The sequence below is a fragment of the Antennarius striatus genome, chromosome 9, assembly GCF_040054535.1.
Source record: "Antennarius striatus isolate MH-2024 chromosome 9, ASM4005453v1, whole genome shotgun sequence".
Classification (NCBI taxonomy): domain Eukaryota; kingdom Metazoa; phylum Chordata; class Actinopteri; order Lophiiformes; family Antennariidae; genus Antennarius; species Antennarius striatus.
Genome location: NC_090784.1, coordinates 22,183,370 through 22,197,674, shown reverse-complemented (window position 1 = coordinate 22,197,674; position 14,305 = coordinate 22,183,370). Strand labels below are relative to the sequence as shown.

The 14,305-nt window shown below is 42.9% G+C and overlaps 3 protein-coding genes across 8 annotated transcripts; 2 read left to right on the top strand and 1 right to left on the bottom strand.

Moving 5' to 3' along the window:
• Window positions 1-377: 377 nt before the first annotated feature.
• Window positions 378-8,737, bottom strand: mettl25b (methyltransferase like 25B). 4 transcript variants are annotated; one of them, XM_068322983.1, is made up of 9 exons: window positions 8,461-8,737; window positions 8,298-8,357; window positions 7,914-8,032; window positions 6,838-7,054; window positions 6,674-6,736; window positions 6,100-6,237; window positions 5,187-5,962; window positions 1,336-1,520; window positions 378-1,264 (listed from the first exon to the last, which is right to left on the bottom strand). In XM_068322983.1, exons 4-9 carry the CDS (start codon window positions 7,042-7,044, stop codon window positions 1,179-1,181), a joined length of 1,455 nt encoding a protein of 484 aa, XP_068179084.1. In that variant the 5' UTR covers window positions 7,045-7,054; window positions 7,914-8,032; window positions 8,298-8,357; window positions 8,461-8,737; the 3' UTR covers window positions 378-1,178. The 4 variants fall into 4 exon arrangements, with proteins under 4 accessions (XP_068179084.1, XP_068179081.1, XP_068179082.1 ...); XM_068322980.1 differs by lacking the exon at window positions 8,298-8,357 and having other exon boundaries at window positions 8,418-8,737; XM_068322981.1 differs by lacking the exon at window positions 8,461-8,737 and having other exon boundaries at window positions 8,298-8,434.
• On the top strand, window positions 1,544-5,085 carry LOC137601007 (tripartite motif-containing protein 16-like). The gene has a single exon (XM_068322975.1). It carries the CDS (start codon window positions 2,393-2,395, stop codon window positions 4,274-4,276), a length of 1,884 nt encoding a protein of 627 aa, XP_068179076.1. The 5' UTR covers window positions 1,544-2,392; the 3' UTR covers window positions 4,277-5,085.
• isg20l2 (interferon stimulated exonuclease gene 20-like 2) lies at window positions 8,361-12,299 on the top strand. 3 transcript variants are annotated; one of them, XM_068323040.1, is made up of 4 exons: window positions 8,361-8,463; window positions 9,869-10,557; window positions 10,626-10,826; window positions 11,469-12,299. In XM_068323040.1, exons 2-4 carry the CDS (start codon window positions 9,976-9,978, stop codon window positions 11,580-11,582), a joined length of 897 nt encoding a protein of 298 aa, XP_068179141.1. In that variant the 5' UTR covers window positions 8,361-8,463; window positions 9,869-9,975; the 3' UTR covers window positions 11,583-12,299. The 3 variants fall into 3 exon arrangements, with proteins under 3 accessions (XP_068179141.1, XP_068179139.1, XP_068179140.1); XM_068323038.1 differs by lacking the exon at window positions 8,361-8,463 and adding an exon at window positions 8,978-9,021; XM_068323039.1 differs by lacking the exon at window positions 8,361-8,463 and adding an exon at window positions 9,041-9,340.
• Window positions 12,300-14,305: the final 2,006 nt, after the last annotated feature.

The following is a 14,305-nucleotide window of genomic DNA, read 5'->3' as shown; positions in this document are numbered from 1 at the left end:
TTCTTACTTACAGAAGCCCGGTTATTTCTCTGCAACAACACTTTTAATGAATGCTGTCAATCAGTGCCAGCAGTGGGGGGAAGTAAACCAGATGGATGCAGATGGAGGTGTTTACATGTACTGTTCTGTTTCTCATTGTCTTATGAATGTTTCTGTGAGGTCTTGAATGACCTCCAGTGTACCTCCAAGCAACCCTCCTTCCATCCAACACACTGAAACCCTCAGTGAAACTCCTAAAATCAATCATGTGAATCTATGGCTGTGTTTGCGGTCCTGTCTGTTGGTGGATAGCGGCTGAATCAAGTCCAACCTTACACATCCAGCAGATACAAAACGTGACACCGATTAAATAAGATGCAAAGCTTCGGCATGAAAAGCATCCGTTTTATTTATTGCTTTGGAGTGGCAGGTACGGAAAACACTTAACATGTCTGGTTCTCACTTCTTTATTAAAAACACATGAAATAAGCTTAAAAAACAACCAAAACCGAACCCTGCCTGTGTTTACAGAACTCAAACAACACCGAGAAGAAGCAAAGGCATCAGAATCTTTTGCATGAGAGCAAGAAACCAGCGGATCCAGATTCCAAGGATTCCAACCAGAACTGTTTGTCACTGATTTTTCAGTGTCACAGTGAAGCCGAAAATCCTTCTGGGCAGAAATTAGTAATAATAGTTCTACTTTTAAAGATGTAATTCACACAACAATGCAAATCCCATGATCGTCTACTGACCCCATGCTGATGGAAAGTCAGGTGACGTTTCTCATCCATACAGCAAAACAGGAAGACTTGTCTAATTCAAGTCATCAGCATGGAGGAGATAATGACTGAACCTTACTTCTTGTTTTTTAAAAACATATATTTGAAGACTATAATATGACAAAAATCTTCTATCCATAAAAAATAACAAAAACATGATGTATCCTGTTTTCCTTAAACTCAATAAATAAATACGGTTATAAATCTATTTCTTGACACCATTTAAAAAAAAACTGTCATAAATAAGATAAAAAGTAGCTCCTCGTGTCTGATAATCTTCCTAATTTTACTTATTGTTGTGCATATTCTAAAATGCTAAAGTAAACAGACGACATCAGCATTCTATGTATATTTCTATGTACAGCCCCAAAAAAAATTTGTTTAAAAGAAAGCAAAATGTTGTCCATTTTGTCCCTCCTACCCAGGATCCTTCAGAGCCACCAGCACAATGTTTCTTGGAGAAAAGTTTGGGTTGAAGAGAGCAACCAGCTGACTGTCCACACCTGGGGAAACATAACAGCTTGAGTACATAAAGCAGGAAATCCTTCACTGACGTTCGTGTCCAGAGTCTCACCGTTCTCCTGCAGGTAGATCATCCTGTCCAGCAGCACCAGTGTCTCCACCACAGGAGCCAGCAGCAGGGTCAAGCTGAAGTACGCCACCACCCTGACCTGCTGCCTCAACATGGCCTCCACCCGCTCTGAATCCAAAGGCAAGCCTGGAGGCAGGCCGACTCGGGCCAGACCCAGACGGGCGTACCTGTGGGTGTACACGAGGAGGACATTACTCACGTTCTATGTGGGAGCTTCCTGTCCCTGGACACTTTCTCTAGCTCTTCTGGGGATGCAACAAGGTGTCTCCAAGACAGCATAAAGATATAAATCCTCCAGTCCACTCCAAGTTCTACTCTCAGTAGGACATGCACAGAATACCTAACCAGGGAGGCGTAGGGGACACATCCTTGTCAAATGCCCCAACCAGCTCAGCTGACTCCTGTCTAGGTGGAGGAGCAGTGCCTCCACTGAGCTCCTCCTGAATGACTGAACTCCTTACACATTCTCATTAACTTATTAGTCCCTGCCTGCGAAGATCTTTTTTAACCACCCCAGTCCCTTTGATGTACAAGTTTACATCCCAGTGCCCCATCTGTGTTTGTGTGATTGAAGACATCCTCAAAGTCCTCCTTCCACCACCAGAGTACGTCCCCACCAGTACTCAGTACCGATGCTGCAGTAAGTCAGATTTGTACCCAATTGAGATTGGACTCAGGTTCAGTTCATAACTTTTATGGGCAGAACAGTGGCAGAGACTGTCGGGTTTGGTGGCGATTCTATCTCTGCTTTTTGCAGATGATGTGGTCTTATTTATAGATAGTGTTTGGGCTTCCCTACTCAAATTGCTGCCCCTGAAACCCAGGTCTGGGTAAGAGGCTAAAACGTCCAGCTAAAGAGGTTAAAAGTAGTAACGTTTTACAATGGTGACAGCTTAGTTTGACGACTCCCCATCGCCACTAATGAGTTATTAACCAGAAAAAGAAAACTGAGCAGAAGCAGAAGACCTCAATGAGTCATGGAGTATCCAATAACTAAAGCTGAATTCTTTACAGAGGTGAAGTAGGTTCATGCTTCCTTATGAGTAAGGAAACATTCCAGTTGTGCAGAGTTGCTCCTCCTAATGATGAATCCTCCTTTTCTCTTAATCACAGCTCATTCCAGTCTGTCTCCTCCCTCCTTGGTCTTTCTCAGGTACAGTATGAAGATGGGCGTATCCAACATGTTGGTTCAGTTTGTCGTTTTAGGTATGAGGAAGAGAGAGTTCAACAGATTTTGCCACTGAGAGGTGAAATGGCTCAGAAAGAGGCACAGTTGCATCGGGACGTTCCACTTTGTTCCATCTGTCTGAATGTCCTGCAGGATCCGATAACTCTTTCCTGTGGACACATCTACTGCAATACCTGCATTAAAGCCTACTGGGTTAAAAGGAAGGAGAAGAAAACGTTTAGCTGCCCTCAGTGCAAGAGGTTCAAATGGCCACTGAAGAAAAACATAAAGCCAGAAGTTTTACAAAAGAAGATTCTCAAACCTGTCCCTACTGGTCGCTGGTATGCTGGACCTGAAGATGTGGCCTGTGACGTCTGCACTGGGACGAAGCTGAAAGCCACCAAGTCCTGTCTGGTTTGTCTGGTCTCTTACTGTGAGGAACACCTCCAGCCTCATTATGAAGGAGCTTCTTTTAAGAAACATAAGCTGGTGGAGCCCTCTAAGACACTCCAAGAGAACATCTGCTATCAGCACGATGAGGTGATGAAGCTGTTCTGTCGTACCGATCAGCAGTGTATCTGTTACCTCTGCTTCATGGACGAACATGAAAACCACGACACAGTGTCAGCTGCAGCAGAGAGGGCCGCGAGGCAGAAAGAGCTGGAGGTGAGTCAACAAAACATCCAGCAGAGAATCCAGGACACAAACAAAGATGTTAAGGGGCTCCAACAGCAGGTGGAGGCGATCAATCGCTCTGCTGATGAAGCAGTGGAGTACAGTCAGAAGATCTTCACCGAGCTGATCGCCCTCATGGTGGAAAGACAAAATGACGTAAAGCAGCAGGTCAAATCCCAGCAGCAAAAGGAAGTGACTCGAGTCAAAGAGCTTCAGCAGAAGAAGGAACAGGAGATCAGGGAGCTGGTGAAGATCGATGCTGAGGTGGAGCAGCTCTCACTCATAGAAGATCACATCCAATTTCTAGAAAACTGCCCCTACCTGTCAGCATTCAGTGAACCGACACGCTCATCCAGCACCAGCATCCATCCTCTGAGATACTTCGCTGATGTGGCAATGGTTATGTCAAAGCTTGGAAATCAAGTACAGGATGTCCTGACTGAGGGATGGACAAACATCTCACAGACTCTACCTGCAGGTTTACTGTCGCAACCAGAACCCAAGACCAGAGCTGGGTTCTACAGATATTCATGTGAGATCACGCTGGATCCAAACACGGCAAACTCACAGCTGTTGTTATCGAACGGGAACAGAAAAGTAACGACAATGAGAAAACCTCTGGGATATTCTAGTCACCCAGACAAACTCAATTCTTGTGGTCAGGTCCTGAGTAAAGAGAGCCTGACAGGTCGTTGTTACTGGGAGGTGGAGTGGGGCAATGGAGAAGGTGGCGTAGCAGTTGCATACAAGACTATCACCAGAGACGGGGCACAACAAGAAAGTTTATTTGGACAAAATGACCAGTCTTGGATGTTAGACTGTAAATCCAACAAATACCAGTTCTGCCACGAGAAAAACACCACGCCCATCACAGGACCGTGGTCGTCCAGGGTGGGAGTGTACCTAGACCACACTGCTGGCATTCTGGCCTTCTACAGCATCTCTAAAACCATGAATCTGCTCCTCACGGTCCAGACCACCTTCACTCAGCCTCTCTATGCTGGCCTCTCTTTGTCTCATGCGACCACTGCTGAGTTGTATGACCTCAGAAGAAGTCGATTAACCGACGTCACTGTGTGAACAAACGTGAGCGTTTTCCTGTGTTTTTCAGTTTTACTCATCTATCCAACCTAAAGACATTCTTATATCTAATTATTGTGCTTTTTATAAAAAATTTTTAATGATTGTAACAACTCATTAAATTGTTCATTGGTTGTTATTTCTTTCTGTTTCATCATCGGTCACTTTACGATCACTGTGAATAGCATCTGATTTGTTTATGAAGTGATCTATAAATAAAGTTTGACTCATTGATGACGTCTCGATTGTCAGTCTGTAGAGGTTGAATTGGTCTCTCCAGGTCAGGGACGAAGTGCTCCCCAAAGAAGAGGAGGTCAAGTATCTTGGGGGCCTTGTTCACGCAGACATGTGAGGTCTGTACCCATCTGGTGTGGAAGGAGCTTAACCACAAGATAAAGTCTTTGTTCCAGCCTCCAACCAAAAGAAGATTATGAACACAAAGAGGCTGAAATGGGCTTCCTCCATGGGGAGTTGAGGTTCAACCTCAGAGGTAGGATGAGGAGTTCAGTCTCTGAGAGTGGAGATAACAGGGGAGGTCTTCAGGACGTGTCCCACCGGGTGGGGCCCCTGGTGAGGTTTGCAGGGCATGCTGACTCAATGTACCCCCAGAAGAGCTGGAGGAGGGAGGTTTGGGGTTCTGTGCAAAGGTAAAGGTGAGTTCACTGGTCCGCTGTCGCTCTGGCAATACCACATACTACCGCCTTGACATGCAACCTTCAACCACCCAAAACAGAAATACTGCACGAATCATGAATTCCAAACTTTCTGCATAACCTCTCAAAGAGCTTTACAACACACACGCACACACACATACAGGCGCACACTTCTAACAACACCTTCATGTTGTCACCTCAGATCTGTTGAATCTGACAGCTAGCATGAACGCCTGGAGGCAGCAGAGGTCACTCACTCGGTAAACGGTAGGAAGTGGGCTTTCTTTATGGTCTGGACTCCCGCCCGGCGCAGATCTGGCCTTGTATCCCTGATGACGGTCTCCAGCATCGCTCGGTAACAGTGTATCCTCAGCAGCTCGTTCTCCTCCCGGAGCCTCCGTACGTAGTGCTCTACAGCATGACACGCTCCTTCCCGTGCCTTATAGGATAACTGATGTCCTGGCAACCCCTGCACCCAGGAGCTCATGGGGTAGCCAAACTGTGAGGGAAGTGACTCCTGACCTGGTGCTGGTGGGGAGGGACATTCTATCAGTCCTGGAGGGGTGGGATTTTCTTTGGTTGTGATCTTCATGTAGCAGCACGCCACAGAGGTGATGCCGCGTACATGTGGGCAGTTGACAAAGTGTCGGAGAAGCGTTGTGCTGAGGTCACCGCAGGCGTGGAGGCCGGTCAGGATGAAGTCTGGATAGCCTGGCTGGCTGTATTCCTCAGGATGGACGCCTTCGACATGCGAGTATTCACATGAATTCTTCTCAGACTCATTCTTGCTCACCTGGAGTTGTGATGTCACATCAGGTGGATGAGCATCAGAGTCTGAAGAAGTCTGGACCAGATGCTTCGAGCCCCGAAGTCTCTTTTTGCTGGGTCCAGATGCAGTTAAGTGAGCTATGCCGACAGAATCAGTAGTCTTCAGCTGCTTGATGAAAGCCTCCCATGATGCCTTGGGGTTTACCCAACCGGTCATGTGATGGGGAGTGGACTTTGAAGCCGGGAGCAGAGAAGAGGGACACTTCTGGGAATTTAAAGGAAGTTATGATTACGTTTTACAAAAGTCTTGGACATAAAGAAGAAAAAGTTTTCAATCATGGGTGGGTTGTCATAGTAACTGAGTGAAAACTGTATATAAAAATAAATAAGCTGCAGAACAACCTTTTTCTGTTGCTCCTTTTCTAAGGTCCACACTAACTGCCTGTCAAATCTGGACGCCATAGCAACCAGGGCGGAGTCAGCTTCGACTGCGGTAACAGACAGTCCGAGCCCAAAGGACAGGAAACGCGTCAGATGGCCCTGTTCGGAGCAGAGCGGTGGAAAAATGTTTACTGATTAGCAGGTTAAAGGAACAAATTACAATGGAGGTACAGTGCACCCCCATGCATCAACACTCACAACTTCATCTCATCATGGATACAGATAGAAGGTGGTTTAATATCAGTATGGGGAGGGTCCATAAATGTTTAAATTACCGTAAATAATAAGATAAATAATTTGTCACTACATCGCGGAACTTGTTATTCGCGTGTGGTTCCTGGAACACATTAACCACCAGTAATGAGGGCGCACTGTATTATCTTTTCAACTACATCTTTACACAAAAATCTCTGGAGCTTTACAGGAAAACTGCTCGGCAGATGTAACCTAAAGCTTTTACCTTCGAGGCTATAAGTTTTTATTTTTGGTGAACATTTCTTTTAATCATATTTTAACCGTGTTTCATCTGGCATACCTGTCCAGAACCCACATCCACCACTCTGCTGCAGTCAGTCTGGTCACAGAGCTGTTTTACCAACTGAGATTTGGAAAAAGAAGCAAAATAAAAACATTTGTTTCCAGGACAACATGAACTTTAAATTTTTATAAACTTATGACAGAAGAGCGTAAATCCGGTACCGTGCCCAGCTCACGGATCTCATGCTGCTTCTTGGGTTTGACGTGTTTCCTGAAAATGTGTCCCAGCAGGGAACTCTGACTGTGGTTTTCCAGAAACTCAGCAGGCATCAGTGATCCGGCTACACCACCTCTCTCCCGGCTGCGCTCTCTGGGAAACGTCAGAGCATGAGCTGTGGCACGGAACGCCAAGAGGGACAGAGGCCACATGGACGGGTATCTGGAAGGACAAAGATATGAAAAACTATAAATCATTTACATTTAGAGAAAAAAATGCGGCCACTACATCCCCTACATCTCTAACAATGTTAATATCAAACACTGGATCTGTGTTTTTTTCCTCAATGAGACCTGAAATCTCTAAAATAAGGACAAACTGATAAAAAATGTTCACAAACTAATATCTGATTTTGAGAGAAGTAAATTATTTGGAGCAGGTTTCATTTTCTTTCAAGATACTATCACTAAATACTAAAGTCAAGAAGAAAAAGGAACCCATTCTAATTTTTATTTTGAGACACTAAAACACTTTTATTATCAAGCTAATTATTATTATAAAGACTAAGTTGTTCTTTTATCAGTTTTAATGACTTACAGGATGTCTTTCCTGTTATATTGGGGGCAGAGTATTTCCTGACATACCCTACTTTAGCAATGAATTTTATTACATCCTGCTTCAAAGCGGTGATGTATTGTACTGTAATTGTCAGTGTTGGTGTCTTCGTCCGTCCATTAGTTTATCCACCAAATATCTTCGCAACTGTTGCAGATAGAAAGATGAAACAAAAAGCAGATTATAGCACTCAGGCGGCAAAGGGGATGAAAATGAGATGATGACCTTGACCTTGAGAAAACTAGGTTAAGGTCAAATTTCAACCTTTGTACACTCAGGAACCGGATAAGATAGAAGGACGAGGGAGAAGGCCAGTGTGAGTTAAGAAAGTAGGTTAGAGCACTTGATCTTTGACCTGTGCAAGTAGGTCAGGGTAAGATTGTTTGTTTGTTCTTTCATTTTCTTTTATCACTCCTTTGTTCTTTGCATTAAATGATGTGATGGCCCTGACTTCAGCCCATTGTACCTCCTGTCTCCATGCTTAGCATCCAGCAGTAAGTCTGCAATCTGTGGATACGTCAGGTCCTGCAACACAGGTTGCCAGGAGGGGGGTAACGTCTGCCAGAGGTCTTCAGTGAAGAACTCCTGTGGTGAAATAACAAGACAGTTTTTGCAGAATCCAAAAGGAAAATGATGAATACGAATCCAGCTCTCAAACTCTGAATGAACTTCAATAGTTTTAACACTGACAGCTGGAGAATCCTTTCCAGACAACGACTCTCAACTCCAGAATAATCTCCAGTCAACAAATCCTTCAGGTGATCTGATCTGAAATCTGATCTGATGTCAAGCAGATCAACAAAATCTTTTTTTTAAAATTACATTTAAAACATTTTATTACATTTCTCACCTCACCTCAGCAAAACGGCTTCCGTAGCGTGAAACCTGTGTCACTAGAGCAGCGTAAATTCTAACAAAGTTCAAAAACCACAATCATTAGTGAAATGTAAACGCCCATTTTCACACGTACAATTACAGAGGAGTCTGAGAGGTGTCTGTACTGAGACAGGAACCTGGTGAGTGTTTTCGCGAACTCTCTCTGTTCTCCTGCTGAGAGGTTTGATGTCAACATCTCCACAGCTTCTTCTGCCAGCTAACGGGACTTCAAGGCAAACTTGGCATCGCTACGTTATTTTCCCCGCCAGGAGATTGTCTTTTTCAAAAATTTGCAATCTGATAATAACTCTTAAAAACGAAACCGACACATATTAAAGCAGATATTCTACTAGATCTTTCAGAAATGTGTGTCAAATCTAGCCACAAGCTAGCTAAGTGTAACTTTCCCCTGTAGCATGGTGATGCATTCAAGTTCTACCTGTAAATTCTCCAATTTTGGGGAGTTTTCAACTACGTCCCACGTACAATTCCCAAATAGAATGATTATAGGATAGCTTGGTTGATCTAGTTAGAATTCACCTTAAAATATTAAGCTATAAGGAGTGAATACGAGTAAATTATTCCGCTCCATCTTATAATTCTAAATACTTTTTTATTAACCTGATTTCTAGTTAGTACTTGAAGGCAGCATGACCCGGATATTGATTGTTCGTCGCGAACATGAGGGCGCTTGTAATGTAGGTCTGGATTTCTATATCAAAAAGTTGGTCAGATATCCTAAGAAAGGATCAATCAGTATGAAGCTTCTAGTATTCATAGACTGTCTTAGTCCTTTTCCCGTCGTAGCATTAAAATGTATAAACTATATGTTTACCATTCAGTTCTACACCACAGATAGCGTTAGCTTACTAGCCAACATTAGCCGGTGGAAATGCCATCAGAGCCGTTAGCTGAGCATGTCTTAACTCGTGTTTTTAGAGTTAAGACATGATAAAAATTTGAGTTTGTTTTCGTTCTTCTGGACTTAATCTCATCCTGAAGTCAAGAACTGAGCAAGTATTAATATTTCTACAATTTAAAATCCATGACACGTGTTTACTCGTGTGTGTCTGACAGCTTCACTTTCAATTTCCCTTAAGATCAGAATTGTTAGTTTCCTTTCTGTTAGGTCGGTTTGTACTAATGAAGTTTTATTATATAAGTTCTCTCCAGATGGAAGGTTTATTATTGCCTTATAGCCTCAAACTTACGTTATTAATGTTTATCGATTCAACTAGTATTATAGTGACTGCAGATGGATTAAAATTATTTGATCTTTTCTCACTTTTAACACTTCTTGTCAAAGCCAAATAAATACTAACTGTTCCATGTAACCTTCAGCTAAATACGTCTTGTTGGCTTGTCACTCCAGAGAACTCAAAAATGCATCTAGCCTTCAAAGTCCTATCACACATAAAAACATCTCAGAAGAGAGCACTACATTTCCATTCTTGCAGCTAGCAGGTTGTGCAGAGGTATTGTTAAGTGGAAGTTGTGTCATTCTGCAAATCAGGATGTTTTGATCATGTTGTATTTGTCTTACAGGATGCTGCATTAAAGGTGGTGTCAGCTGCTAAGCAGACAGTCAAGACCTGTATGAATAGACCTAAACAAATTAAACTTCAAATTTCTGCTGAACTGCTACCACGACCATGTCGGACTCGGGATTAATGATCAACTTGAGCTTTTCCAATAACGACGTACGGAACAAAACTCCAGCAGGAGAGAGAAATAGGAAAGACAGATCTCGGAATAAGCAATTTTTAGGACGAAGGCGTTTCCAGAAAGGTCAAACAAAACACAACCAAAAAATGGACCAGCAGAGACAGACCCCACCACTCCAGAACAGAGCAGTAACACAACATACAAAGCGTCCCACTTTGATGCACAACACTTCTGATCCTGACACCGACTCCATGCCTTCGACGTCTACGCACAGCCAAAACAGAGGCGGCGCCCACTGCGCCTCAAGCAGCCAGGAACCCACCACCACGTCAGCATCGACTGGAATTCCCTCAAAGTGCCTAGCCATCGACTGTGAGATGGTGGGAACCGGACCAAAGGGGAGCATCGGCCGTCTGGCTCGCTGCAGCCTGGTGTCCTACGAAGGAGATGTGGTTTACGATAAATTCATCAAGCCCTCAGTGCCTGTGACGGACTACCGTACCCGATGGAGCGGTATTCGGCACAGAGACCTCGTCAACGCTGTGCCGCATGTTCAGGCCAGGAAAGAGGTAAAGGAATGATTTCTTACTCCCGTACATTTAAACCTGTGGTTTGAGTGACTTTTTTTCATTTCCAGATCCTGAAGCTGCTCATGGGGAGGGTCGTGATCGGTCACGCCATCCACAATGACTTCAAGGCCCTGGGTTACACCCACCCAGCTGTCCTGACCAGAGACACGTCTCGAATCCCTCTGCTCAACGCGAAGGCCGGCTTTGCGGAGAAGGAGGTCGCCTCGCTGAAGAGGCTCACCAAGGCTCTGTTCAACCAGGACATCCAGGTAGGACAACACTTGACAGAACCAACATCACACATGTTTTAATAACAAACATTTTTTAACCTGGATGGCATGAGCTTTGAGGTTTTTACTAGCGCCAGCCTCACATCCAGCTAATAATTTCACCTGAACTTCCTTAGCAAAATGCTAATTAGTAGCTAAAACAATGTGAGATCTTTAGTGTGTCTGACACCTGAGGATGAAACCAAGAGTTCATGAGTTGTTTCTCTTGGTTCAATGAAGTGTTGCTAACAGCAATGACAGAAGGAGTTTTCTTCTTCTACTTCTGATCAGGCAGACTAGTGTTGTACTGCTGCCCTCTGCTGGGTGTTATCATCAGTTTCTTCACATTCGTTCTGTCATCAGGTCAAAGTGTTGAGAGTAAATCCTCCAGATTTGGGGACTGATTTTTTATAGCAGTGAGTAAAACTTTCCAGATACGAGCATCTGTGTGAAAGGGAGCAGCATCCAGTCACATGATTTAGAATTTAAAAGAAATCACAAAACTCATCTTAAAGTAGGAGATGCACATCAATCAGGAACATAAACTGTTTCATGTGGAGGTCAGGAACCCTGACATGTTTGTTTGTTTGTTTGTTTGTTATTATTTGTTTGAACACGTCTCTCATCTCATTTGTGCTGCAGACTGGAAAGAAGGGTCACTCCTCTGTGGAGGATGCCCGAGCCACTATGAGACTTTACAGGTTGGTGGAAGTGGAATGGGAGAGGGAACTGGCCTCCAGGGCTCAGGCCTGCTAGCGCTGGACGTGAAGAGAAAATGTGGGAAGAAGAAGAAGTGATGACATTTGTTGGCTGGTGTTGGCATGGATCCCTTCTGCTGTCAGGAAACGGGACGGGATGTCTGAAGTGTGAGGGCGACCACTGGAGAGGAATATTGTCACTGCTGATCAGATTCAACGTTTGTTCTCAGGGATTGTTTCTGTTCATTCTAACAGCAACAGTTCAGTATTAACACATCTTTGTGATCCTGTGTGACTTCACAGGAACGTGTCTGTGTAGGTTCTCAGTTATCCAAAGCTGATTAAATCAAATTCACTGGAGTTGAAGAAAGTTTCTTGGAAGATGTTTCACCTCACATCCAAGAGTCTTCTGCTCTAGAACTGAAGTCCAGTCTTAAAGTCCAGTGGATTGATTTAAACACCTTTGGGTTCACAGGAACGTCTGAGCCCTGTGTCACACCTCTGTTATGATTTTAAAACTTTTAGTTATTTTCTAGATGATAAAAGCAAGATGCTGTCACATTGTTGACTGTGGATCATCCAGGGATGTTCTTCAAGGAGTTTCTGTGCTCATTAGTCCTGCACCTGGTTTATATGGAGAACTATTTTTTAATCTAACCAGCAGCCTTATTGTTTTAACTCCATCATGTAAATTTTTAGAATGAAATTGCAAAGATTACATTTGTGAAGTGATTTCACACAAAAATAGAAATGTTATTCAGCCCGAGGAGGATTTGATGAATAAAAGAAGATAAAAAGTTTTGTCTGTTTCTAATTTTTCTGTCATATGTCGTCGTGTTCCTCTGATTCTCTGCCCTCTGCGACATGACATCAATCAGCACAGACCTGGTTTCCTTGTGATGTCATTACCCACCAAACCTGTGCCCTTCTGATTGGTTGGCCATTATCATGTGACTTCTGGACATGAATACTTGCCCCTAAAATCTGGATCTCTGGTTTTTTATATTTCTTCAGATTTTACATCCAAAGGGTTTTGTTCAATGGATTAACCCCACCCCCCACGCCCCATTGTTATTATTTAGGGCATTCATTCATTAATGGCATGTCATAACACATGAACACTTCATAAAGTGACGTCGCCTTCTGGAATCAGTATAATATTACAAGTGAAGATGTGATGTAATCTGTTTCCTGTTCCTGATGGTCTCAAACTGAGCCTGAATGTAAATAGTTTGATTCTGTACCGTGTGAATGGCTCCATAATTAACAGTCAGAGCTTTACAAACCAGAAGGCGGCTTTGGATTTTCTTCTGGGGGTGTTAAAGCTGTTAAAACTCATAAACAGGATTTTGCTACTTTGTTTTTGAAGTTGAATATGAAAAATCTTTTTAATCATTTCTAACTTTGCTAAAGTCCGATTCCTGTAGATTTAACTTCTGTAAGGATTAAAATCCACCTGCTGTAGATGAAAGAACACTATCGGCCTCATAGTTACCACGCTGTGGATTTTATGACCCCCTGGGGTGGTGCTGAGAGGCAGATTGCCCTTATTAACGCATAACACATATTAGTCCTGGCTCAGCATCAGCCACATGAGCATAATTCCCTTTTTATTACTCACTACAAAGCCATCAGGAATTCATCCATGTTGCACATTGGTGGTAAACCTCAGTTTGAAACCTGAAGCTTCTTAAACGTATGGAACTTTCAAAATACATAATGTTCTTTTCAGTTTTCATACTGGATTACATTGGAAAACTAGCGCGAGAGTGTTAAAGCAACTGTAGTTTCTAAGCAATCCTGCAAAAAAACAAACAAACCCAAAACATCAGAGAAAGAAATAAACGTCCAGCCTTAGTTTTTACGTTGTTCCCTTTTTTAAATTGGAGAGAAACAGACTGAAAAGGATCTCTAATGTTTCTGAGTGGGGTGCAAGCTGAAGCGTTAGCTTATAGCTGGGTTTTTCACCTGGTTTTGATCGAAAGCAGCCAACAAGAGTTATTCTAGCTTTAATAATATTTATTCTTTGTTTAAAAGAAGACTTGTCCTCAGTGTGACATCATCAATCAGCAAAATCAGAGGAAAATTATCAAAAGTAATGGGTTAGCCACCAGTATATAAATATATATATATTTTTAAAAAAAAATAATATATATATATATATATATATATATATATACACACACAATATATATTGTATGAAGTGCTAACAAAATAATAATACCAAAAGGTTAAATTGACTTAAACTGGAGCAACAAGCAGAACATGTGATTAAATGTTATAAAACCTGACGATGACATTTGGGAGGACAGAAGACTACATAAATATAAGATAACTACATTAACACTGGGTGTGATGTTAATGGGGTGGGGGTCGTCTCCCCCCAGTGGCCATGAAAAGTCAAATTACTCCAGATTAAACGATGATTTAGTTTTTAAATATAACACTTAAAAGACTAACAGACACCATTCTCTATAGCTTAAGGCTCCATCAGACTGTGGCCCGCATGGCTCCAAGTTTAATGATGTGAAATTCATAAATGACTGATTAGTATCTTTAGTTGTTCAGCCTATTCTTTCAGCTCAGGGATTCTGTTTGAAGAGGCAGGGGAGGAAGAGGAGGAGGAGGAGGAGGAGTTGGTCCTTGAACAGTACCCTCATCCAAATTCCTCCTCTCTTCATCTCCTCACATCCTGGCACTTGAAGCCTCCTTCAGCACCGAGAAGCTTTTGAGCTGGACTTTGACTTGGAGGAGAAGATCAACTGAAAATGAAGTAGGTGC